General features: G+C 34.8%; 1 protein-coding gene across 2 annotated transcripts in view; it reads left to right on the top strand.

Annotated features, from left to right (window-relative positions):
* The window catches only part of UBASH3A (ubiquitin associated and SH3 domain containing A), a 106,124-nt gene extending 85,519 nt beyond the window's left edge, over positions 1 to 20,605 (top strand). Inside the window, exons 9-14 of one of the 2 annotated variants that reach the window (XM_044666890.1) lie at positions 642 to 764; positions 2,967 to 3,059; positions 8,989 to 9,133; positions 12,856 to 12,956; positions 13,725 to 13,834; positions 20,377 to 20,605. In XM_044666890.1, the coding sequence (XP_044522825.1) occupies positions 642 to 764; positions 2,967 to 3,059; positions 8,989 to 9,133; positions 12,856 to 12,956; positions 13,725 to 13,834; positions 20,377 to 20,511 (707 nt within the window). In that variant the 3' untranslated portion in view covers positions 20,512 to 20,605. Of the gene's footprint in view, positions 1 to 641; positions 765 to 2,966; positions 3,060 to 8,988; positions 9,134 to 12,855; positions 12,963 to 13,724; positions 13,835 to 20,376 lie in introns of both variants that reach the window. The other variant, XM_044666891.1, reaches the window with a different exon arrangement.
* The last annotated feature ends 7,248 nt before the right edge of the window (positions 20,606 to 27,853 follow it).

The raw sequence follows: 27,853 nt of genomic DNA, 5'->3' as shown, positions 1-27,853 counted from the left end.
GCTGTTACAACCTGCAGGTCTCTCTCCAGGTCTGTGTGAATATGATTATTTCCATCTTTCATCCCACCATCCCTTATAAAGGTTCTGAATCTTTTTTCTATCTTTGTATGACTCATCTCCCTTCTGGCACCAATTTTGCGCCAATAGTTCCCTGCAGAAGCCACATGGCTACTATGGCCTTTTTCCAAGTCAGTGAGTGGTCTGTTTCTGTATTTGTATTCTTCCCTCAGTCTCTGTATTATTTTGCTAAATCCAAGGATCAAATTAGGATTGTGAACACTATAAATTCTTAAGTGTAAACCCAGTGATCACCATTATAAAGTTAAATTAATGCCAAAAGATGTAGAGAGCCAGATTTTACCTTTGTATACTTTAAAACTTTCTAGTTTTTAGAGCGATTTAAAGGTCGAATGGATTTCCTGAGAAAGTAATGGATTTCACTTCAAAGGAGGTCTCCAAATAAAGGTTACATGACTACATTTGGTGATACTGTAGAGGAAATTTCACATGGGCATAAATTCAATTTGATTACTTTTGGAACCATCTGAAATCTTGGACTAAGACAGTAAGGTGTTTTATAATATACATTTTTACCAACTTGATGAAATTCATTGTAACCAAAACATTAATTTATACCATAGGAAAATACTATAGGCCAGATATGAACTTCCCTTCTAGTCTGCCAGAAAGGAAGAATGGACTCAAAAATTTTGAAAATGATCCACCTTTATCCTCCTGTGGCATTTTCCAGTCCAGACTTACAGGTATGTATTGGATTTTTTTTTCTCTACTGTGACATTAATGCCAAGAACTGAAATTAAAAACTATCTATAAAGAATTACAGGTGGGGAAATTTACTACTTTATATTTTTTTAAATCAAAGTATGTTTTACATTTATTTTTTAATCTATTCCTTTCCCCTTAGTTTTAGTCATCAATTCTATGATTTATCATTTTCAATTTATCTAATTTCTTCTTCATTTTCAGGATTTCTGTTTTAGTATTTTTTATTTAATTGTAGGTTTTCTAGTATTTTTAGTTGCATTCCCAATGCATTGATCAGTTCTTTCTCTTTTTTGTTAACCTATTACTTCTTCAGTTCAGTATTATGTTCAAAATTGTATCTTATCCAACATATACTTTTAGATGTGAGAAGGCTTTTAGGGAATATCAGCTTCAACACCCTCATTTAAAAGATGAGGAAAGGGGGCAGCTGGGTGGTTCAGTGGATTGAGAGCCAGGCCTAGAGATGGGAGGTCCTAGGTTCAAATCTGGCCTCAAACACTTCCTAGCTGTGTGACCCTGGGCAAGTCACTTAACCCCCATTGCCTAGCCCTTGGTAGTCTTCTGCCTTGGAGCCAATACACAGTATTAACTCTAAGATGGAAGGCAAGGGTTTTTAAAAAATAAAAAATAAAATAAAAGATGAGGAAAGTTCTCAGAAACTGGAGAAGAACTTTTATGACCAAATTCTAGGGAAAACTGGACAGTCTGGCAGAAATTAAGTTGAGACCTACACTTCACATACACCAAGATAAGCATGAAATAGATATAAGGCCAAAATATAAAAGGTTTGATCTTAAGCAAATTAGAGAGAAACAAGGAGGAAATTAACTTTTGGATCTATGGATCGGAAAAAGATTTCATATCTAATCAAGTAGCAAAGAGAAATTAAAAGGTAAAATGAAAACTTGTAATAATATAAAATGTAAAAGTTTTTGCACAAGTAGATCTAATGTAACAAAAATTAGAAGGGAAGAATTAACTAGGAAGAAATCTATAGCAATTTTCTCTTATAAAAAGATCTATTTTCCAAGTTATATAAGGAAATGATTGAAATTTACAAGACTCAATCAGTAAATGGTCAAAGGATATGAACAGGCAGTTTTCAAAAGGAAGACATCTAAGCTATCAACCTTTATATGATTATGTATTTCATTTAACCCACACTATTATGAGGTCTATAACCCTAAAGAAATCAAAGAAAGAGGAAAAAGATCTCTATGTGCAAAAATGCTCTAGCAGTTCTTATTGTGGTAGGAAAAATTTGAAACTAAAAGGATGTCTTCTACTGGAGAACTAAAGGGATGTCTTCTACTGGAGAATGACTAGACAAACTATGGTATATGAATACAATGGAATATCATTGTGCCATGAGATATTATGATATGGACCATTTCAGAGGGAACTGAAAAGCCCTCCATGAAGTGAAGCAGATTGAAGTAAACAGAAGTAAGAGGACAATTTATTCAGTGATAATGCTACTGTAGGAAAAGAAAAAAAAAACTTGAAAGGTTTTAGAGCACTGATAAAAGCAATTATAAACTATAATTCCAAAAGAATGAAAAAGAAACAGGACACTTGCTTCTTGAAAAACCGAAAGAAATATATATTTTTCGACATGGCTAATGTGTTTTGCTGAATGACACAGCTATGTATTGAGAATTTTCTGAGTTTTTTTAATTTGCTCAGTGGAGAAGGAGGTAATAAGAGGAATAAATTTTTTAAAACTCATTAATTGAAAAATTAAAATTATATACTTTTTTAGATGATGAGAAAAGTGAGGCACACTGAAATGAAATATCCTGTTAAAGGGTTCACAGAGCTATTGAGTATCAAAACTAGTACTAGAAAAGAACCTAAGTAGCCTTAAACTGAAATAATCTGTTTCTGTAATATATCAAACTATTGTTTGGCTTTAGGCATGGATGTGTCTGTACATGTGTTTGTGTAGATGACACACATCTACACAATGTGTGTGTGTCTGTGTGTGTGCACAAATTTCCACCTAAAATCAACTTTACTGGCCTTACTGACTTTGTATTTTTTTTTAGTTGTGATTTTTTTTTGGTCAAAGAAAGGGCTACTGAATGGGTATTTGGTTGAGTGCATTTCTCTTCCCTATATATTAGTAAGAAAATCAATTATAGCCCATTCGTGGTCAAATTTAAGTTTTTGTTTTCCAGGGGAAGCTCTTCTAGATAGTGGCATCAAAATTAACTATATGTACTGTTCTCCAGCACTACGATGTATACAGACAGCAAAATACATCCTAGAAGGTAAATTAAATATTTAAATGAGTTTCTATTATTTTGATGAAAAAATTGCAATCATTATTCACAGAATTTTATAATGTTGGTACTTGAATGGACCTCAGAGTTCATCTAGTCCCATGTTGGCGAATCTATGGCACATGTGCCAGAGGGGGATGCTCCCCTCCCCCTCTCCACTGCACCTGAGGACATTTTTCACATCACCTATCCCTCTGCCCAGCAGTCCAATGGCAGTGCTTCCTCCCTCCCTATTGTGGATAAGGGGGCAGCTCACATGAGGCATGAGGGTTGTAATTTGGCCACTTGGTCTCTAAAAGTTTTGCCATCACTGATCTAGTCCAATCCTTCTTTTTAACAGTTGAGGAAACTGAGGCCCCAAAAGGTCTAACTTCCTTAGGATTACAGAGCTAGTAAATGGCAGACAGGACTAAAGTTCCAACTTCTGATTTATAGCCTAGTGTTCATTCCCCTGTCCTATGCTATATCTCTTTCCAATGTCAAAAAGGAATTGAACACAGCTGAGAACTTAAGTGATAATTCAGAGAGATCTCTAAATCTACTCTCTGAGAGCAAGCAGATAATCATAAGATATACTTCCTAAAACTGGTAGATATTATCCTAATTAAAATTTCTCAATGGAATAAGACTATAAGAACAAGATATTTCCATTGAAGGAAAAATAAGCATCACATATCTATTTTCATCCTTTACAAATATTTTCTATCCTTCATATTTAAGCCTATATCTGTCCTGATACACTTTTTGAAATAGGAGTTGATACATTGAGTAGAAAGTTGGATTAGATAAATTATAAGATCATTTTCCAACTCTAGACTCTAACTCTAAAGTTCCCTATCAGAGGATGAGGAAATTGAAAATAGGTACCTCTCCCAAAAGAAACTACTACCAAGAATGTAGTAGAGCAAAACTCTTGTCTATTAAAGGCTAAGGCTTTGCAGCCTTTAATTAAAGGCTAAGGCTTTGCAGGTATATTCTTTGTAGGAAAAGAAGAAAGAAAACACTACATAAGAGTAAAAGTAGTCATCTCACAGTCAGAAGTCCAAATTTCTAAATATTACTTTACCCAATAGGTGATAAATTGTGTTAGTTTAATCTAGTCACATTCCTGACTTGCTATAGCTTCCCCATCTGTGTAATATAAATGTACTAGGCTTAAAAATAAGTGATTTAAAGTGTTTTTCATTCTTCTGATGGAAATGTCTGACAAGACAGCATTGTTGGACTGTTTTCATTTAAAGAGAGCTTTTACTTCTTATGTTGAACAGAAATCTGTATGCCTATATTAATCACATATTGGCATCCAGTGCTCTCATGATTTTTATTTGTTTCCATACTTCTCTGTATTCCCATTCCTCAAACTTTCAGTGTCCTCCAACAACTCTATCAGCATCTTAATCTGAACTAACAAGGAGTAAAACCAGGGGGAACAATTAATTTTTACTATAGTGTCACTTTTTTTTGCAATAAATATTACCACCATACTTCTAAAAGATAAAATCATTTCTACTAGTAGCAATCATTATCCAGGACAATGCTGAGAAATTTATGAGAATCCAGAGAAAGAACTGTGGGAGTAAAAATGCAGAAGAAAAACATATGATTGATCACATGTTCCAATGGGGATATGATTGGGGTTTTGGCATTAAAAGATTACAATTATGTAATTTTTAAATTACAATTACTATTACAAATATGAATAATATGGAAATGGTTTTTGAACAATGATACATGCATAACCGAGTAGAACTGCTTTTCAGCTCTGGGAGAAGGGAAAGAAGAGGGGAGGGAAAAATCATGAATCATGTAACCATGGGATAATACTCTAAATAAATAAATAAATTTAAATTAAATTTAAAAAATAAAAGATAAAGGCAAAATTGAATGCAGAATCCATATATATTCTAATTTTACTTTTTTAAACCCTTGCCTTCTGCCTTAGAATTGATACTAAGTATTGGTTCCAAAGCAGAAGAGCAGTAAGGGATAGGCAATGGGGGTTAAGTGACTTGCCCAGGGTTATATAGGTAAGAAATGTGTGAGACCAGGCTTGAACCCAGGACCTCCTGTCTCCAGGCCTGGCTCTCTTTCCATTGAACCACTTTGCTGCCCCCTATTCTAATTTTAAGAAAGGATATGGTGTCTTGGAATGATGGGTTAATTCCATTTAAGAATGGATATTGACCAGGACAATTCTGAGGGATTTATGGTAAAGAACGCTACCCACATTCAGAGGAAGGACTGCAGGAGAGGAAACATATAAGAAAAACAACTGCTTGAACGCATGGGTTGAGGCGAACATGATTGGGGATATAGATTCGAAACTACCACACCACTGCAACTATCAACAATTTGGAAATAGGTCTTGATCAGTGACACATGTTAAAACCAGTGGAAATACGCATCAGCCATGGTGGGGGGGGGGGGGGACTTCAGGGGGTGAAGGGGAAAGAGCATGAATTATGTAACCATGTTAACTTTTCTAAAAAATAAATATTAATAAATGTTTAAAAAAAGAATGGATATTGAATAAACACATATCCTTCTTGTACCTTCTTGAGTGCTCTTAGGCAAGAAAGACATTCCTTTGGACCTGTAGAATTTTTGGTCTCAAACCCATTAATGACATAATAATACCATAATTAATGCTATTTTAGGTCAAATTGTTCTTTCTTAAATAGAGAGGGGAAAGTTCAGATATAATTTTCAACAAAGTTGCATTTCTTCTGCTGACCTTAAAAGTTTGGGTACACTGATTAGCTAGTAAATGTAGCTGAACTCCTGGGATAAGTATTCTTTCAAAGGTTAGCTGTCTCTGAAATGTGATATCTCTGTCATTCAATATTCTTATATGCCTGGCCAGGGGAGCACTGTACATGTTCAACATTTCCACCAATGTGTGTACAGCTCTTTACTCTCACTTTTCTTAGAGTGGCTACTAGGTTCCTAGGTTCCATTTACTGTTCCTCGTTCCCACAAATGAAAAAATTAGAAAGAGCCACCACTGGAATCAAGGTCAACTGCCTCTGCCTGAAGAAACAGATACTTCCTCCCAAGTTTCTTGAGTCAACGCTATCTAGAGCCCATTATATTATTCTCTGGGGCCAGAAATTTTGCAATCCATTAAAATATCAGTTCTAGTGTATTTAAAATCCACAAACATCAACCTAAACATCAACATTTATCAGGACAAGTATAATTAACATAATAGTCCACGTAATTATCTCAGGATGCCATTTATAACAAATTTACATCAAAAATGCATGCAATAGGTATATCACAGTATAAAATATTTGACAGTCTATTTTGGCAAATGACTATGTTTAAGTTACAGACATGGTATATTTCAAGAATATACCCCTAGCTAAATACATATATCTAAAAGAGACAAGTAAATATACATAACAGCCAAGCAAAATAATAACATCAGTCACCCTATATAATTAGAAAACAACAAATCTCAGTGGGAAGTTTGGTGGCACAGTGATTAGAGTGCAGGGTCTGGAGTCAGAAAGACTCATCTCACTGAGTTCAAATTTGACTTCAGACACTTATTAACAGTGTGACCCTACATAAAGCATTTAACCCTGCTTGCCTCATCTATCAAATGACCTGGAGAAGGAAATGGAAAACCATTTCAGTTTCTTTGTCAAAAAAAAAAAAAACCCAAATGGGGTCACAAAGATTCAGATACAACTAAAATGACTAAACATCAAAAAACCAAAATCAAGGTGTGTGAACATTGAACCTGTAGAAACAGTAAAATGATGCATAGCTAAGGAACAAATTTATCTATAGAACTTGCAAATAAACATGATCAGCAAAATAATAAAGCAGAAGCATACCCAAAACATATAGTGATAAACAAATACATCAATGAGTATATATAAATTACATGTAAGGCACACATTACATGATGGACAACCACATCTCCATTTTTCACCTGCAATATAATCAATTAATATGAACATAGATTAAATGGATCTAACTTTCTTGTCACCTGTTTATCTATTTGCTATTAAACTTAAAGTGGTTGTTGGTATGAGCTGATATCCCATCAGAACCAGAGTCTTGCATTACTAATTCTTATCTTGGGAGGTCCAAAGCTAGCTATTAGTATTACTGGGATGTCTCTGTACCCTAGGAGTCTTTATGGTCCAGTTTTACTAAGCAAGAAAATTGCTATTTTAGGGTTCAGCCTTCACTCTTTATCAGAACTAAGCCTAAGTAAGGCTACTGAGTTATGCTATAGAGAGTCCCTCTTCAAAAGAAATGTCTTTTTTTTTTGAGCCAGCATCTGGTATAGGCTACCTGGTGAGCAGCATCTTTTTTATTTGTAGTTTCCTGATGAAAGTGTCCATCACTTGTCTCTACCTGCTTACCCTTTTAAAAATGGGCAGTAAGTAGTGTTTAATTTTCTTTACAGGGTGCCCAACCAGTCTGTGGGTCTAATTTGGCAAAAAATGGAATGCTAGTCTCTCAATAATAGGCATCAGATTGAGCATTCAAACATTGAATAAATCAGATCTATTCCTATTCTGGAATGGTCTAAACGCTGTGGATATTATCTCTGCTGCTCATCAGGCTCCTAAATCTGGCTAAACTGTCAATCAACAGTCATTTGTTAAATGTTTACAATGTGCAAATTACTGTACTAAGTATAAAAGATGTAAAGAAAAGCAAAACATAGTTGCTGACCTCCAGGAAAATGGCAGGTCATCTCAGAGAGAAGGTATTCTCATTAAAAAAGACCATTAGATCTGGTAATTAAGAGATCACTGCTTGGCTAATATGGAAATATGTTTTGCATGTTAATGAATATATTGTTTGTCTTCTCAGTGGATAAGGAAGGAACTATAGAGAGGGAAAAAATTCAGAACTCAAAATTTATTTTTTGAAAATGAATGTTAATAAATAATAATTTTATTTTAAAAATTAAATAGAGGAAAAGAGACGTCATTGGCAATTTTCAAGATAACCCCTATTAAGCCTAATTCTAGAAGGATTTGAAGAGAATCAGAAGAAAGTTAGTGGTGGATTCTGTTTATACACAGACTTCTCAAGGAGATTAGCCATAAAAGGAAAAAGATATAGAACAATAGCTATCTGGGAAGAGCAGAGGGAGCTGCATCTCTTGACTACATTCTAACCTGTAGTCCTTATTATTCTGGTAATGATGACACTCTACTCTTAGTCCTATATGTCAGGAGAATCTCTGCTTCTTGCTGTCACAGGACCAAAGGCAAGAAAATTCAACTTGGAAATCAAGGTCAGCCATCTCCATCAATAGAAAAGGTCTTCTACCAAGTCTCTTGAATCACTGTTCCTGTATGACAGACATAGTAGATTAATATGAAATCCCAATTACCCTGCAACACCTCTGTCTTGATTGCTTCTCCCTCATGTGTCATTGTATTGGCCAAGTCTTCAGTTAAAGAAACCTCACGCTACAGAGAATACAGAAGATGGACAACAAATACTGTGGCTTTTGTACTTCACTTGAGTTATTCAGTTTTCTGGGTTAGATAATGTTTTTATTTCCTCTCTAGATCAAACTTTTCATCCTTATATCAATAGTATTTGGCATGCCTATACAATAATACTGACTTAATTTTGCCATGATTGCATTTATATAATTAACTTTGTGGTTCCTGCATGGACTGTAATTTTTACTAATCTCATTATTTACCCTGATATTTATTGGGTGTGCAGGTGTAATAAACAGAGATGATAGGGTCATTCACCAACTTCACAAAGACATGGTTTGTTGTGTAACTTTTTAGCAATATTTTCTTGAGAGCATCATATTTTTCAACTTCTCTTCTTTCAAATATGATATTTGGGAATGTTTTATGTGCTAGTTGTTGGAGTCTGCTTCAATTACATATAACTCAAATCACTATATTTTTGAATCTAGAACTCAAACAGGAGAAATCACTGAAAATAAGAGTGGAACCAGGACTCTTTGAATGGACTAAATGGGAAATAGGTGATACAATCCCTGCCCTCATGTCACTGGCTGAATTGACCAAAGCTAAGTATAATGTTGATGTTGATTACAGGTATGCTGGCCCTATATTTTTCCCTTTGGTTTTCTGTTCTCCCACGCTTCACATTATTTAAACTTCAGGTAACTCTTCTAAGATTGGATGAGTTCAGCATACAAAGTGCTATGCTCAACACGCCATGGTTACATACTCTGTAAGCAAGGCTGTGTGAGATACAAAATAAACAAAAGACATTGTCTCAGCATTCACATCAGTTCAACATTTGCTGAATATCTATAGATGTCATTCTAAGCACTAGGGATACAAAGATAAAAACAAGACCATCCTCTCCCCCTGCCCACCCCACAAGAAGCATACATTCTGTTGGGAAGATATAATGTAATAACTGACAAATGCAAGAAAGTTTCATAGTGGTGGTGACATCTGAATTAAACCTTGAGAGAAGATAAGGATTCTTGAGAGGTGGAGCTGATGGAGGCATACAATCTGGGAATTAGGGAACATCTCATGCAAATTTAGAGTCTGGATATGGGATATTGGCTTTTTTCCCCAGGGAAAAACCAAGAGACAAAGGACCTTTCCCTCTGTGGATGAAAGCCCCTAAGTATAGTGGGCAATGGGGAGAGAATGGAGGAGGAGGTCTCCTATCCTTTCCCAACTGCAAAGTCAGAGAGGAGAAATAACAGAAAAAATCTGATTTCTTACTGCTTTGAGGACTTCTGACCTCCTTCTATATGTCCCCCAAAAAGCCACTGCTACTTTGCTCCTCCAGTGTCTAGGAGAAATCATGCCAGAAAATACAGGCTTTCTCAAGCTAGAAAGGCTTTGATTATGACCTGACAAGAAGGTAGCTATTGACTGAGGACTATCTTAGCTATGTACTGAGACTCAGGTTGTCCATAAGGAAATTAATTTTTGGACATAGGGAACCATTAGTGGAATAAAAATATAATGTCCCCTTTGGTCCTTTGTAAGTGACTTTCCTCAAACTACATCTTCAGTCACACAAAAACCATTTGTCAAGGGGGTTGAAATGCAACTATAAATCCTCTTTCTGGTCAAGGTTTTTCTCATGAATCTGTTCAAAGTATACAACATTCTTTAATATGTGCAACTTCAAAGATAATTTTGGAGCAGCTAAATGTCTCAGTGGATAGAGAGCCAGGCTTGGAGATGAGAGGTCTTGGGTTTAAATCAGGCCTCAGTTCCTAGCTGTATGACCCTGGGCAAGTCACTTAACCCCAGTTGTCAAGCCCTTAACACTCTTCTGCCTGGTATCAACTCTAAGACAGAAGGTAAGGTTTTAAAAATGATCAATGATCCTCTTATTAAGATCATAGAGATCTCCTTCATTGAGGATTTGCCACTGTCACTGAGGATGACCCAAGTAAAGTAGAAATTGAAGAATTCTCTAATAAGTGGTGCTATGTGCCAGAAGTTCCAATTTGCTAATAACTTTGGGCTAGCTATGTCCAGTATGAAAACACCACAAGGATCCTCAATACAATTCAAAGACATTCAGAATGAAGGAGGTTTATAATTAACCAAGGAAAATTCAAATAATTGCCCCATGAAGACTTATTTTAAAAGCCTTCGTACTGTCATATTTCTGGATCACCTTAAGATATAAGACTGATGGGAATATAGTAGAAGATGGAATAAATCTAACAAGCTTGGTAAAATAGATAGTTGCCTACATTACTGCAAAACTAATTTAAAGAAACTTAAACTGAGATGACCAGTTAAGATGGAAATGTCTACAGATTATAGAAGATGCCAACTCTCCCACATATATTCCAGCAAAGATCCATAAGGCACCAGATTTAATAATGACCAAGAAATCCAGAGAGGGGGAAAAAGCAAATGCCCCTTAATTGAGCCCATTATTGCTCAAAATGGCCTATGGAATCTATAGGTGCTGGAAAAAGGCTGCCCCAACAGAAGCCAGTAAAAATTCAGGAAAACAAGCCTGAAGACCAGAAACACTTTGATCAAGTATGGAAGTATACAGAAGACCATAGGGCCTTGGCCAATGGCATATAGGGGACAAATAGACCATAAGCCCCTGACTAGGAATGTCTCAAGAAAGCTAGAACACCACAGGCTAGTTCCAGAGTAAAATGAGCAGAAATAAGAAAACAATTTATACAATGATTCCAACATTGCAATCAAGGAAGGACTCAGAAGACTGATGATGAATCATGCTTCCAAACTCTTATCATGAAGTTAATTAATTAGAGGAGCAGTATGATTTTCACACATAGGTAACACATGAGTTTGTTTTACATCACTGTACTTATTTGTTAAAAGACAAAACTTTTATTTTTATATTAAAGGGCAGTAGATTTAGGAGAAGCAGGAGGATAGTGGAAGTGCTAATAAAAAGGGAAGAAAAAATTAATGAATCATTTAAAAATAAACCAAAAAGTACAGAAAGACATTGAGAGGACATCTAAGCCAGCCAGTGCTGAAACTATCAAAATAAAAATGGAATAAAGAAAATTAAGCTGTGAATAGCAGGGGGGAATGAGGAGATAAACTTTACAAAACAAATTCAGTTCCATGTGCAATCTCCCCCTTTTGTAGTAAACATTTATTAAGTGCCTAGTATGTGTCAGGCACTGTGCTAAATACTCAAGATACAAAGAAAGGCAAACAATAGTCCCTAGTCTTTAGGAAATTCAGGACATTAGGGTTCAAGAAATTGTTGGGTTTTTTAAATTACCTTCTCAGGATGCATACAAATACATATTTCTGATAAGCATTTGCTTTGGCCATAAATTAACATTCTTTTTAAATTTTAAATTTTAAAATATTTAACAAAAATCTGATTTCTCACCCTCTTAACACTCAAAGTATTAGAAAAAAAGAAAAAAATTCTTTATAACAAGTATTCATAGTCAAGCAAAACAAATTCCCTCATTCTGTTCAAAAGATGTGTGTTCTACTACACTCTGAATCAACTTCTGCATCAGAAAATAGATAGCATGATTCATCATTAGTCTACTGGAGTCATGGGTAAACTTTACACCTCACAATCCATAATTTTTATAAATATTGGTGTTCTAGTATAAATGGTTCTTCTTGGTCTGATCACTTCACTCTGTATCAGTTCATACAAGTCTTCTAAAAGGCAATTTGAAATTATATTGTTATATTACATAATTCATTTTCCTTGATCCAGATATACCACTGTTAGATCTATACCCAGAAGAGATTGAAGAGGGTAAGTCCTTTGTACAAAAATGTTAATAGCTGCTCTCTTGTGCTGCCAAAAATCTGGAAATTAGGAGAATGTCCATAAATTAGAGAATGGCTAAACATATTATGTATATGAAAATTATGGAACACTTTTGTGCTAAAAGACAAGTTTCCCACTATGATTTTAGTAGAAATCCAGAGAAGAGAGGCATGGTAAATTTTCCTCTTTCACCCTGCTGCACTATAGAAGAATTTTAAGAAAAAAAGGTAAAATCACATTTTGAAGAGATCAGAGATTCCTTAAACATCCTTTCTCTAGCAATGACTCCTCAAGCCAACTTCAAAGTCAGGGCAGCTTGTTTTTATCAAAAACCATCCAGGACCTGGCTGATCTTAGCCAGTAAGTCACTAGAAGTTTCCTGTATCTATCAGTTGCCTTCATCTAAGACCAATACCATGTTACTTGGTTTGTTTTTTATTTGTTTTATGATTGTTTAGGGAAAATATTCCAATTTTATTTAGGAAAGCACTGATTTACCATGAGTTCTGAGAGTTCTTTTTATCCTCCTTTTTAGATCTGAATTTCCACTTTCCTCCCTGAAGACATCAGAAAGTTATGATGACTATGTAAAAAGGTGTTCTATGACTGTGAAGCAGATTGTTGCTGCTTGCCAAGGTGAAAGTAAAGTTGTTTTTGGCAATGGATATGACCATTTTCATTCCCTCTATTTTAAGATTTTACTTCTAAATTAAAAACTAGCCAAGACAACTTGAACAGATTTAATGGTTGTCAAAGTTTTTGAAGTTTTCTCTTTTTCTCATGCCTTCATTCTCCAGATCCAATTCTAGCTTAGGTCAGAGCAAAAACAAGGAAATATGTCAAGTCAAAATCAAACCAACCCAACACTTTTTTAATTTGAAAAGAGAAAATGTAGTAACTACTGTTAATAGTATGTATTACGACCAAATTTGATATAGGACTCTTGCTACTCATAGGCATGCACTGATCTGCCCATAAAGCTCTACCATTATGCTGATATGCCTCACCCCCTTGCTATTCCCCAGGAGATCTCAAGGTTTGATAAATACCTTCACTCAGGGGGCTTGGGAAAAAAGTCAAATGTTAAATCTTCAGTTTGAGTATTTCATTTGGGGAATAAACAAATACTAAAAATTAGGACTTGATTTATTGTTTTGTTGAAAAGAAATTGATAGAAAATGTTAATAATGCAGATTAAAATTTAACATATTTGACCATAATACATTATTAACAATAACTGCCGAATCTTTTCTAAGTGTCATGTTTTCAGAAAATTTGTTGTTAAACATTTACCACCACATTCCCGACTTTATCCTACAAATATTTGAGGGACCCTAGCCTAAACTTTGGGTAATTTTAGTAATTATTACTTTGGTCCTCTTTTCTTTTTCTTTTTTCCCCTAGGTGGTGTAATCTCAATTATAAGCCATGGTTCAGCTCTGGATTCTTGCACTCGACCACTACTTAACCTCCCACCCAGAGACATCAGTGACTTTGCCCAACTAGTCAGAAAGGTAAATGGATTTTCCAGTATGGAATTCTATTTAGAATGCCATTTTCCCTTTGGATGCTGTATTATGTCCTAATGCTTGGCAAAAGTCTCAATGATCATAGAGTAGATGAGGAATTAATTCAAGAGATAGAAAGGTATGATGGAAAAATAAATGAATTGGGAATTAAAAGAAATCTAATCTTAAGTACTAAAAACCATATGATCTGGAAGAGTTCACTTTACCTCCCTCACTCTTACATTCTTCACATAGAAAATTAGAGGGTTAGACTAAAGATCCCTTCTAGCTCTAAATTCCATGATCCTTTGCCTTTCCCAGCACTAATAATTTGATTATTCAATTGGATGTTTTTTTAAGGGATGAGTCATTATTCTATCTTCCTTTACAGAAATAAATGTAGAGTTTTTCCTAGCTCATGTGTATAGATGGCAGCCACAAGTATCAATGCAGTGAATGTGGAAAGGATATATTTAGATATATAAAATATAGGATCTGTAAAGCCCCATTACACACCTAGAGAAAATACTGCCATTTCTACTTTTGGGCAGAGCAGGAGAGCACTTACATTCTCCTATCTCCAAAAGGAACACTGGGATAAAATTTATCTGTCTGCTACATGTCAGATAAATGCAATTTCTTTTGAAGTCAGAATAAAAACCATTTTCTCTATTCATTCTAGGTGAGTAGTAGTCCTGTCTCACACTGAAAGGGTAATAATTAGATTCCTCTCAGCCAGCTTAGTTCCCTCTAACCAAACATTTAGTACATAAAAGACCACCACAGGTAGTTAGCAAACATTTAACTAAGCAAGCAGTAAGGCAGAAATCAGAGAAGTTATACACATTAGAATAAGTAAGATTAAATGGGTTCTTTGGCTAGGGAATGACAAAAGTCACTTCACATTGCTAGTGCTACAAATCAAGGGATATATTTAGGGTTGAGCTTTCTCCACATGTCTGAAGATCTGGAAATTCCCATTAGCTATCCCAAAGTCCATACCTTCTTTCTCTATCTGTATTTCTCTCAAACCCAATTTCTTTCTCCCTCATATATGCCACATGCAGCATCATAGGCTCAGACATCTCTCAGACATTGAACTTACACAGGGCTTTTCTTCAGGAAGGAGCCTAACATACCTGAGTATGGGAGTATGACATAAAAATAAATTTTAAATTAGAGGACAAGATTAATGAAGATAACAGTGGGGAAGGACAAGAATAAATTCGGGACTGGGAGTGGACTTGTGTTTTCATTTGTATAGGTACCTCCTAGAAGAGTAAATTATCTCTGCCAATAAAGGTCAACACACTCTCTACAACTGATAGTCCAAGCAAATTACTTAAGATACTTAAGAGGTTAAATGGCTAGCCCAGCATCATATTGTCAGTAAATATCAGAAATGGTAATTAAATCCATGTCTTCCTGTCTTTGAGGCTATCTCTTGATTTGCTACTGATTCTTTTTGTTATTAGAGATGATGAATGTTGGACAGGCCAACTAATTCTTGACTGATAAAAATGAGAAAAGAGAAAATTTTTTAAAAGTCACTACATATTTCCCACAGTTGTAACAATTTTTTTTCTCCCTTGCCTTTCTCTTGTCTTCATTCCTCACCATGATCTGATGAAGAATAGGATTTCCTTTTATAACTTTTAGGGATCACCTAGGTACTAGTTTGAACTTTTATGAACATGAGATGATGCTTATTTCTATCTGTTCTTTCTCTGGAGGTGGACACACATAAGTTATTCTTCAAACAATTTATCTGTTGCTGTATGAAATGCTATATATAATGTTCACTTAATTCTTCATAATTTCATGTAGGTCTTTCCACATTTTTTTTAATTAACCTGTGCTTCATGTCTTACATAATCATATCCCACAACTTGTTTAACCACTTTCCAATTGATTACATCAATAAATAAAGTAGCAAAAATCATATGGTTACATCAATAGATGCAGAAAAAGTTTTTGACAAATAAAAAGCTCATTCCTATTAAAAACATGTGAAAGCTTAGGTATAAATGGATTTTTCCTTAGAATGATAAGAAGTACATATCTAAAATCATCAGAAAGCATTATCTGTAATGGGGATAAATTAGGAGCTTTCCCAAGAAGATCTGGAATGAACAAGGATGCCCATAATCATCAGTATTTCTAAATATTGTATTTAAAATGCTAGCAATAAGAGAAGAAAAAGAAACTGAAGGAATCATAATGGGGCAAAGAGGTAATAAAATTATCTCTCTTCATGGATGATAGGAGGGTATATATGGAAAATCCTAGAGATTCAACTAAAAATAACAGTTGAAACTATCAACAATTTTGGCAAAGTAGCAGGAATTAAAATAGACCCACATAAATAAATCATCAGCATTTCTATGTAGTACCTATTTGTTTTTCCAAAATTTTCCCAGATGATGCAAGGGAGGTTAGATATTGCTTATAGGTCTCCAAATTTTTTTTGTCTTATGTCCATGTAAAAACATTCAAAATATACTCTGAAAATATATATACTTATTTGTAGATATAGACATACAATGTACATGTATATGTATATATATATAATATCTATACATGAATACATATAATACATGATGCAATAGATTATATATTATAGAATGCATAAAATAGGAATGTTAACAGGATAACATTGAAAATTTTTACTTAATAACAATATAAAAACTATAATATAAAATATTTTACTAATTATTCATGCTAGATAAAAATTACTATTTTAATTTTGGCATGAGAAATATGATTGAATTTGCCTCATTACTTTTTCTTTTTTTTTTCCTTTTTTTTAATTTTTAAACCCTTAACATCTGTGTATTGACTTATAGGTGGAAGAGTGGTAAGGGTAGGCAATGGGGGTCAAGTGACTTGCCCAGGGTCACACAGCTGGGAAGTGTCTGAGGCCAGATTTGAACCTAGGACCACCTGTCTCTAGGCCTGGCTCTCAATCCGCTGAGCTACCCAGCTGCCCTCAATGCCTCATTACTTTTTAAATAATCCTTGTGTATGTTCTGGAGTAATGGTGTAGATGGGCAGATCACATTTGTCTTCAAGAACTAATTATTCAGTTCTTTGTTTCTTTATGTTTAGCTCAAAGGGCAAATTCATTTTTTTTTTAAACCCTTGTACTTCGGTGTATTGTCTCATAGGTGGAAGATTGGTAAGGGTGGGCAATGGGGGTCAAGTGACTTGCCCAGGGTCACACAGCTGGGAAGTGGCTGAGGCCGGGTTTGAACCTAGGACCTCCTGTCTCTAGGCCTGACTCTCACTCCACTGAGCTACCCAGCTGCCCCTCATTTTTTAGATTTTTTTTTTTTATAATACAACAATTAAATAATGGAGAATAGCAGTCAGTGAACATAATAGTTTTTCAGGACTCATGTTTCACTATATAATCAATAACCAAGCATAAGTGAATTATCTCTGATCTCAGTTCAGCAGAAAGTTTTCAGTAAAAATCTATTCCCTTTTTTTTAAACATGGCTCTGTTTAATGAGTATTATCAGGCCTTAATTTCCTATTCATAGCTAAATATGTTACTGATTTTTTTTTTATGAAGACAAGTTTAGCTGGATCAAAGGAGTGCAAGAAGGAGAATAATATATAATGAGAAAGGAAAGGTTAAGATGGAATCACATTGTGAAGGGCTTTTAAATGCCAAAAAGAAGAATTTACATTTGATTCTTGAGTCAATAGAGAGTACATAGAGTTCTGGCATGATCAGACTTACTTTAGGAAAATCATCTAGATAGCTGTAAGGAATATGGTTTGGAGGTAGCAGAAACTTGAGGAAGAAATACCAATTAGGAAGTCATTACAATCATCCAGAAAAGAGAAGATGAGTACCTGAACTAGGGCGGTGACTGTATGGCTGGAGAAAAGGGGAGAGATGAGAGATACAATTTTAGAGGTAGAGATTTTGCAAGAAATTGGCTAAATGGAATGAATGAAAGTGAAGGGATTAGTGATATTATCCTCAAAATAAATAGGGAAATGTGGGAAAAAAGGTTAATTTGGGGGAAGGGAAGATAATGGAACATAACCCACTAATCCTGCCCTTCTTAGGCAGCTCATTTTTATCCAAAAATAAAAGAGTGGGAGGGGGTCAGCTTTTACTCACAAGTCTTGGCTTGGCTTCAGAATGTGGAGTCTATTATCTAAGCAGCATTTTATATCCACATGGTGGTGGGAGCAGATAAACTGGGGGTGGATGGGTAGAGGGCATATTCTCATTGGCACCTATACAGCTGCCACTGTAGATATCCAAGTAATGAATAGGTTATAATTACCTTAAGAGCACAAGGTTTGGGCTGGGTGTAGGAATTTGTACAGAGGGAGAAAAGGAAAAGGATGGAGGACTACTGGACAATGAAGGGTAAATATAGGCATATGGAGGTAATTGTTATAGGGATTATGGTATATGATTGTTATGAAGAAAGTAGTATGCAGCCCACCTCCTCGTCCTCCAATTGATTGATTGCATGTCCTTTGGAGTCATACCACAGCTCCTAGTTTCTTTAGGTAGATATGTAATATTCTGTGTGGCATGACATATTTTCAAGAAGCAATCTATGGGGCAGCTGGGTGGCTCAGTGGATTGAGAGTCAGGCCCAGAGATGATTTCTTATTGTGATTCTAATAGTCTTTGCTCAAAACTCATGCTTCTTACACAATATGCAGCCATTGATGAAGGTCCTCCTCTTCTCCTTTATGGTCTCTCCTCTCTAGGTTTTTGTCATATTCCTCTTTCCTGGTTCTCCTTCCACCTGTCTGACCTCTCCTTTGCTGGATTTTCATTCAAGTCATGGCTACTAAACATGAATATATGCAAAAGCCCTACCCTGGATTCCTTCTTTTCTCCCTCTCTACTAGTTAATTTGTTGACCTCACTAGCTCTAATGGATTTAATGATCATCTCTACTCAAATGGTTTCTTGATGTTGTTGTTGATATATCTTCAAATTCAATGTGTCCAAAATAGAATTCATTTTTTCTTTCAAATCCTCCTTACTTCCTAACTTCTCTATTACCATCAAGGGCACTATCATTCTCTAAGACACCTAGGTTTACAACCTCTGTGTCATCCTTGATTTCTCACTTTCACCCTACATGTCCAATCCATTGTTAGTTTGTTGTTTCTACCCTCAAAACATCTCCCCTATAAATGCCTTTCTCTATATTCACACCTATTATACGCTCTTGTCATCTCTCACCTGAACTATTGAAACATTCTTCTAATTGGTCTACCAGTCTCAAGTATTTCCCCTCTTTAATCCATTTGCCATTTAGGAGACAAATTAATCTTCCTAAAACAAATATCTGACCATATTACCCTCTCCCTAGTGGCTCCTATTTTATCATCCAGGATCATTTATCTATAATCTTCTGTTTAGTTTAAAAGCCATTCACAATCTGGCCTTTTCCTATTCTTCCACTGTTCTTAGTCTTTATTCCTCCCCAGGTACCCTACATTTCAATGACAATAGATTACTTGGTATTTTTTTACATATAACACTTCATTTTTAATCTCTGTGCCACTGTCTTCCAAGCCTGCAATGTTTTCCCTCCTCACAGCTATCTATTGGCTTTCTTTAAGATTCACCTCAAATCCCACCTTCTTCAAAAGGCCTTTTCTGGTCCCCCCATGCCACCCCTACTGCTAGGTCATCCATCTGAGATTACATTATAAATACCTTGCTGCTATTCAGTCATTTTTCAATCATGTCTTACTCTTCATGACCCCATTTGGGGTTTTCTTGCCAAAGATATTGGAATAGTTTGCCATTTCCTTCTCTAACTCTTTACAGATGCGGAAACAGAGGCAAACAGGGTTAAGTGACTTGCCCAAGGTCACACAGCTAATCAATGTCTGAAGTCAGATTTGGACTCCTGAAAATGAGTCTTCCTGACTCCAGGCCATCATCTAGTTGATATCTCCTTTAATTTACTCATTTCTGTAGCTTTATTTCCTGAATCCAATCTATGTTCCAGAGCCAAGTGCCCTCCCTCTGCTATCTCTCTGGGTGGGTTGAACTTGCTCAATATTAACCTGAAACCCCTGGCTTCTTTTGCTAACCTCCACCTCTTAAGGATAAGTCTCCCTAGATCTTAGAGTTTTAAAGTACAAAGGACTTTGAGGACATCTATAGAAGCTCAGGACAGATTGCCAGCAATCAGAGTCCTCAAGGTCTTTATTACCTACCTGACATGGGAGTGCTTGGCTTTTCTGGCTACAGACAGCCCTGCATGTTGCAAGTATCTATATGGCCAGTCTGATTGTGTTGGGAGTCTGTCCTGAAGGTCACTCCTTGCTTGAAGGCCAATTTGCCTAAGTTTCTGTCAGCTTTGCTATAGGCCCCTGGCCGAATTTCATGCATTTCTTGAGGAGACAAAGATTATTATAGTTCCTCATTTAATTTCTTGATTATTATTCTATCCTATGAAAACAACATTTTTTTGTTGAAATTGGTATACAGGCTGCTATCTTGGCTAAAAGTTCTCATTAATAAACTATTAAAATATTTTTTCTAGATCCCTTCACTTGGCATGTGTTTCTGTGAAGAAATAGAAGAGAATAAATGGCATCTGAACAACCCACCAGTTAAGACACTTACTCATGGGTCAAATTCAGCATTTAACTGGAGAAACTGGATACAGGATTGTTAAGAACTCTCTATATTCTTCAGTGAAACTTCATAATGAAAAAATGGAAAATATTTCCTCATGACTTAACATCTTGTGGGACCATCAACTACTATAAATGTTAAAGTAAATTTTAAAGTATTTTTGTCTTTGTTGGTATTAATTTTCTAATTAAAATGTATACTTTGAGATCATGGTATATCTGGTAGTCATTTTTGTCCCAAGAAGCCCTAATCTAAGAATACATTAATTCATCAGAGGTCTCACATTGCATCTTTCATGTGTCCTAAGTATTGAAATCTTGAAAATAAAATTCACCACTTATCATCAAAATAGCTAATTGTGGCCAGAATTTTCAGAAATCCTAAGCTTTTTATTTTATACGCAATGAATATTCTTGGGTCTCACTCTTCTAGAGTAAGACCAAATACTTCTTCCACTTCTTCCACTTCTAGGAAAATACTTATGAGGGGTTGGAGGATAGCTCTTCCCTAATGCCAGAAATTTGAACATCTGTTCTGTGGCCCCTGTTCCATTTATCCATCTCTAATATTCATTAGAATCTATAAAGAAATATTTACTTATTTAATTCAAAGATATATCAAAAATAGAAATATAAACATTTCCTCACAACATTTATGCTTCCCATACCACCCCAGACTCTAGGAGTTTAAACTTCAAAGAGTTCCTACATAGGATTAGTCTCATTAAGTTCACATCCAAATTCAGCATCAATGCTGGCTTTGTCCTAGTCTCAGCTACTATTCAGCTGGGTAAAGGTCACTCCTTGCTCATAGGAGCATTGATGCTAGACCTGCTAAAAAACCCAACAAAGATATAGCTCTCAGACACCTGGAACTTGAGGACTTACTAACATTTTGAAATTCAAAGGTTGCAACTTTCTGATTAATTTCTTTAATCTAAAACAAATGCTAAGACCAAGAACTAAGATGTGTTTTCACAGAGTCATAGCCTTCATGGAGGCAGAGCTCCTGAGGCTTCTCCAACAATAGTTTTTAATAATTGTTTTCTAACATTTCACAACCCATATTCTCTCCTTCCTTCTCCCTGTTCCCCCTTCCCAAGATAGCAGGTAATATAATATAGGTTGTACATATCTACCCCTAGAATTACCTCTCTTCACCAATTGACAAATGGCCAAAATATATGAGCAGACAATTCTCAAAGGAAGAAATTAAATTAAATTAATTATAAATTAAATTAAATTAATCATATGAAAAATGCTCCAAATCACTATCACTTAGAAAAATGCAAATTAAAACAACTCTGAGGTAATACTTCACATCTATCAGATGGGATAATATGCAAAAAAAGGAAAATGGCAAATGTTGGAGGGGATGTGGAAAATTTGGGATACTAATATACTGTTGGTGGAGCTGTGAACCAATACAACCATTTTGGAGAATAAATTGGAACCATGTCCAAAGGGCCATAAAACTCTGTAAAGCCTTTAACCCAGAACAACCATTATTAAGTCTGTATTCCCAAAAAGATCAAAGACAGGGGAAAAGGATCTACTTGTACAAAAATATTTCTAGCAGCTCTTTTTGTGGTGGCAAAGAGCTGGAAACTGACAGAATGTCCATCAATTGGGAAATGGCTGAATAAGTAGTATTATGTAGTTGTTTTTTGTGCCATAAGAAATTACAAACAAAATGTCCACCAAAAAAACCTGGAAATACTTATATGAAATGATAGAAAGTGAAGTGAGCAGAACCAGGAGAACATTATAGGTAGCAATAATGTACAATGATCAGCTGTGAATGACAACTACTATCAGCAATTGAAGGATCCGGGACAATTCCAAGGAACTCATGACCAAAAAGGCTGCCATAGAAGGAACTGATGGAGTCTGAATACAAGTTGAAGCATTCCATTCTTCATTTTATTTCCTGCATGAATTTTTCTCTAGTGTAAGCAATATGTGTCTTCTTTCACAGCATGATGAACATGGAAATATGTAATGTATTATATATAATAACCTATGTCATGTTACCTGCTCTCTTGCGGAGGGATAAATGGAGGGAAGGAGAGAACATGAATTGCAAAATGTCAGAAAATGACTGTTAAAAATTGTATCATTATGTAAAAAATTTTTTAAGTTAAAAAAATTTGTCTCTCATGGAATGCTGCCAAGCAGGCAGAAACCAGTTGGAGAGAAATCAAACCAAATGAAAGGGCTGAAGTTGACTTACAGATATGCCCAATATGTGATTATAGCAGACCAGAATAAATTGTAGAATGTTTATGCATGCTCTAAAGCTTCCACAGAGCACTTTCATTAAACATCATGATGACTTACTCAAATGCAGGTTCCACAAAGGTAAACTTTTAGAAACTTATCAGCAGCACTCTACATGTATGTAGTGACTGGAATCACTAGTCAGTCTTCCATTAAATATATTTTTTCCCATCTTTCCTCATATATCTATTCTTCAAAGCTCTTCTGAGAATGAGATTTTATGATTTGGTTCCTCTCACTAGACAAAATAAAAAAAGAAAATGAGATTTAAAATGCCAAAAAACACCAAATGTAACAAAACTAAAAGTAGGCACAGTAGCTACCCTTATATGCTACTGATATTTTAAGTGATAGGTTACAGGGGAACCTCTGTTCAAATCTGACCTTAGATACTGCCTAGCTGTGTGACTCTAATCCTGTTTGCCGAGCCATTGTCCCTCTGTCCTGGGGTTGTTACTAGGATAGTAGGTAGGATAGTAGGATAGTAGGTTTTTAAAAAAAAAAAAAAAAAGTAATAGGCTAAATTTATTGGGTGCTATTTAGTTTATTTAGTTTAGTTTAATTAAAGCCCATGCAGGAACTAACATAAAGAAAGTTTATAGAACCAGTGATACTCAAGACACAAATGTAGAAGAAGAAAATCACTCCACAATTATAAGTAGTTCAGAGGAAAAGAGTTCAAGGCAGGAAAACTAGCATTTCAAGATTCACTGAAGAAAGAAATTTTTAAAAGATCAAATCAGAAGGAAAATAAATAACAATCTATTAAATGGTCAACCTTATCCAAGCATGGACTCTCTTAAAATTAGAATGAGCAAAATAGAAATAAACACTCTAAGAAACAAAACATACTCAAAATGCAAGGTATCTATTGTCATAAACAAAAGATGAGTAAAATAATGAAGGATGCATATATTAAGAATCAATAATCTGCATGATAATCACCACATATACAGATATAGAAAAAAACTTGATACCATAATTCAAGGACTCTTAAATGAAAACCATCCAGATCTATTAGAAAGTGAAAATATAAAAATGTAGCTATATTAAAAAATATATAAAATATGTAGTTAAAAGAATGAGAATTAGAGAATTTAAATAACTAAATTTTATTTTTAAAAATTAGATAAGCAACAAATGAACAACAAAAAGAAAAAAATTCCATGACCAGGCAGATTTACAAGTAAATTTTATCAAACATTCAAAAACACTAATTCAAATATTATTTAAATTGTATGGGAAAATATGAAAAAAAGCAGACCTACCAAACTCCTGTGATACAAATTCAGTCTTGAGGCCCAGATTAGGGAAAGACAAAGCAGAGAAAGAAAATCATAGCTAAATACACCAAATGAAAAATTATAATATTGAATACAATATTAGCAGAAAGGCTACAATTGACAGATTAATCAATTACACAAAAAAAATTTTAATTATATATTGTGATCAGATTCATTTAGATAAAAAGCTAGTAGTAGTTGAATATAAACTAAACTATCAACAGGAATAAACCATATTAAATAACAAGAATAATGAAATTATATATTTATATAAATAGATGCACAAAAAGATTTTGATGAAATACAGTACTCATTTCTGTTCTTATTTTTAAGAAAACATGGCAATTTTTTAATATAGTAAGTGGCTTCTATCTAAAACCAAGAGGCAACATTATGTATGATATATCAGTGGTAAAGACCTTTCCATCAGACCAAAGAGAAGGGAAGATTCCATTGTTACCATTATTAGTTGATATAGTACTAGTATTGCTAGCTATAGCAGTATGACAGGAAAAGGCATTTGAGAGAATTAGTATAAGCAAAGAAAGAACAAATGAATACTTTTTACTGATGATATGATGTTCCGTTTTTTAGTACCTTAAAAAATTCAAAATTATTTGAAAAATTAAAACTTTAGAAAAATGGCTGGATATCAAATAAACCTAGATAAACATCAGCTTTTTTGTATATTAATACTAATGTCCAATAAGAAGAGAGAAATTCATTCTTAAAAACTAAATTATAAAAATTTTGGGGAACCACCTATTAAAAAAGCACATAGGAATTATACAAGTACAGCTATACAAAAACAGACCTAAATAATTTTTAACTAATTTTATTATCAGAATGTTAATTGCATACGGCATACCTAAATTAATTTGTTTACTTGTAGCCATATTAATCAAACAACTTTACAGTGCTAGAAAAAAAATAAAATCCATATTAAGGAACAAACAATTAAGAATCTCCAGGGAAATAACAAAGAACAGGGAAGAATGAAGGAAAGGAACTTAGTATTACCAAACTATACTAAAGAATTAATCATCTGAATTATTTTGTACTGGCAGAAAAGAAAATGTTAGAGCACATGAAATATTGTGCCTCAAACTACATAAGGGCTCAAAATATCCCAATGTGATCTAGCCTGAAAATCTGATCCTAATCAGAAATGAAAAAAAAGATGCTAAAACAGAGAAATAAAATTATAGACAAAATTATATTGATGCAAAAATTTTATATCACAAGGATCATACAGCATGATCAGGTAGGTTTTATTCCAAGAATTCATGGATGGCTTAATATTAGGAAAACTAACAACAAATTGGCCATTTCAATAACAAAACCAACAGAAACCATATGATTATCTCAACAGATGAAGAAAAAGCCTTTGACACAATACACCACCCATTCCTTATGGAAAAAAAAAAAAAAAAAAAAAAACCTTGAAATAAAAGAAGCTGTTCTTAAAGGAATAAAAGGCATCCTTAAAGTAATAAAAGGCATCCATCTAAAACCACCAGCAAATATTATCTGTAATGGGAACAAACTAGAACCATTCCCAAGAAGATCAGAGGTGAAGCAAGGATGCCTATTATTGCCACTACTATTTAATATTGCACTAGAGATGCTAGCAATAGCAATAAGAGCAGAAAAAGAAATTGAAGCAATTAGAATATGCTATGAGGAAACAATTTGAAAATGATGTGATGGGATACATAGACGACCAAAAAACAAATAGAAATAATTAACAACTTTAGCAAAATTGCAGGATATAAATTAAATCCAAAGAAATTAATCAGCATTTCTATTTACAACCAAAAAAGTTCAACAGCAAGAGATTAAAAAAGGAAATTCCATTTAAAATAACTGTAGGGGGAGCAGGTGGGTAGCTCAGTGGACTGAGAGTCAGGCCTAGAGACAGGAGGTCCTAGGTTCAAATCTGGCCTCAGACACTTCCCAGCTGTGTGACCCCGAGCAAGTCATTTACCCCCCATTGCCCACCCTTACCACTCTTACACCTAGGAGCCAATACACAGAAGTTAAGAGTTTAAAAACTAAAATGAAATAAAATAAAATAACTGTAGGGGTATACTTACCAAAACAAACCCAGCAATTATATGAACACAATTACAAAACATTTTTCACACAAAAAAGATGGATGCTTAATAACAAAAAGGTGTTCAAAATATTCTTAGAAAGAAAATCATACCTAAAGAATTATTTGCTTTCCAAAACCTCTAAACAACAGATAAAGAAGAGTAAACAAATACAGGAATGAAGGACAATAGCAACAAAATAATAGAGAGAGGTCATTAAAAGATTTTTTTCTAAATATATACAAGTAGACAAAAGTGAAAGCAGAAGTCAAATGGAAGTGACAGGAGAGTAACCTAAGGCCCAAAACATTACAGAATAAACTTCATAATACCTTTCCTACAGGTAAATCAGTATTTTTTGTGGGGAATATGTGATATATTATGAGGGTAGGTTATCTTGGGCTGTTTGGAGCTCCTAAATTGTTTGAGTCATATTAATTATTTCATGCCCTCTAACATTTTCTATTCTGCCAGTTATTTTTGCTGTGCCACCCATAAATTTTGCTTTTATTGTTCTTATTTCTCTTCTAAAACACTGAGGAAAAAAAATGTGTTGTGGTTCTATGTTCTCTTGAAAATCTACAGGGTCTTCTACTTCATGAAGTCTTTAACTATTTCCCTTTATTTTGCAGTATTTATTCATAGATGCCTGAACTCTTTCACAAGATTTGGAAGCCATATTTCCTTCTGCTATTAATGTCTTCCCTTTTGGTTTACTGGCTTTTACTCAAAATCTTCGATTTTTCTTCCTCCTAAAATCTTTGATAATTTCTGTTCCCACCACCACATCCTTTTTTCCTCCTATTGTTTATTTTTTGATTCCCTCACTTCAAATGGAGGTTTTCCTGGGGGCTTGATCTCAAAGTGTCTCAGCCTCATCCCACCCTGAGCAAGTCATGGTTCATTAGCCTAGGTCTACGATCTAAGTGATTTCTGTGAGAGACAGAATTAGCCCTGGCTGTATACTAGATTCTTTCCTTCAGGCTTAATGGAATATCACATAGCTCTATGCATACAAGTTCTACCATCCCTTTCCTCTGATCCTCAGTTTTCTGGCCCAGTGGCACAGAGCTACAAAGAACTACCATTTTGCAATCACATTCTAAGAAAATTTCTGCCATTTGTAATTTGGATCTCCATGGAACTGGTATGGAAGTGTGGATCTGAGCCCTGTTGCTAGTCTAATCATGTATATTAACCTGGACCTTCCATTGCCCAGATCAGGCAGAATTTGGTTGCAGTATAGAACAGTGCCATACAGTTCAAAGCCTAAGCACATTTCTACCATTGCTAGTTTAGATCTCTTCTCCATTGGAAGGGATGGAGGGACTTTTGGGGTGTGGAGTTGAGTTGAGTTTCAAACCTGTGGTTGAACTCATACAGGAACTGAGGAAGATAGAGAAGGGGGAAGAGAAAAAGAGAAAGGTGGGGAAAGAGAGTGAAAGAGAGAAGGGGAAGAGAGGGAGAGAGAGAGCAAGAGATAGAGAGACAGAGAGAGAAAGAAAGAGAGAGACAGGTGAGAAGGAAAAAGAGAGAAAGGAGAGAGGGGAAGAGAGAGATAAGAGCTTAATGAGTACTTATTAAGGATTAACAGCTTTCTCTATTATTAGTTTATTTTTTTTGTTGTTTTTTTATTAACATTTATTAATATACATTTTTAACATGGTTACCTGATTCATGCTCCTCCTATCCCCTTCACCCCCACCCACCCCCACACTTCCCCC

The sequence above is a fragment of the Gracilinanus agilis genome, chromosome 3, assembly GCF_016433145.1.
Source record: "Gracilinanus agilis isolate LMUSP501 chromosome 3, AgileGrace, whole genome shotgun sequence".
Taxonomy (NCBI): domain Eukaryota; kingdom Metazoa; phylum Chordata; class Mammalia; order Didelphimorphia; family Didelphidae; genus Gracilinanus; species Gracilinanus agilis.
Note: the sequence above shows the minus strand (reverse complement) of the source record. Positions and strands in the feature narration are given on the sequence as shown.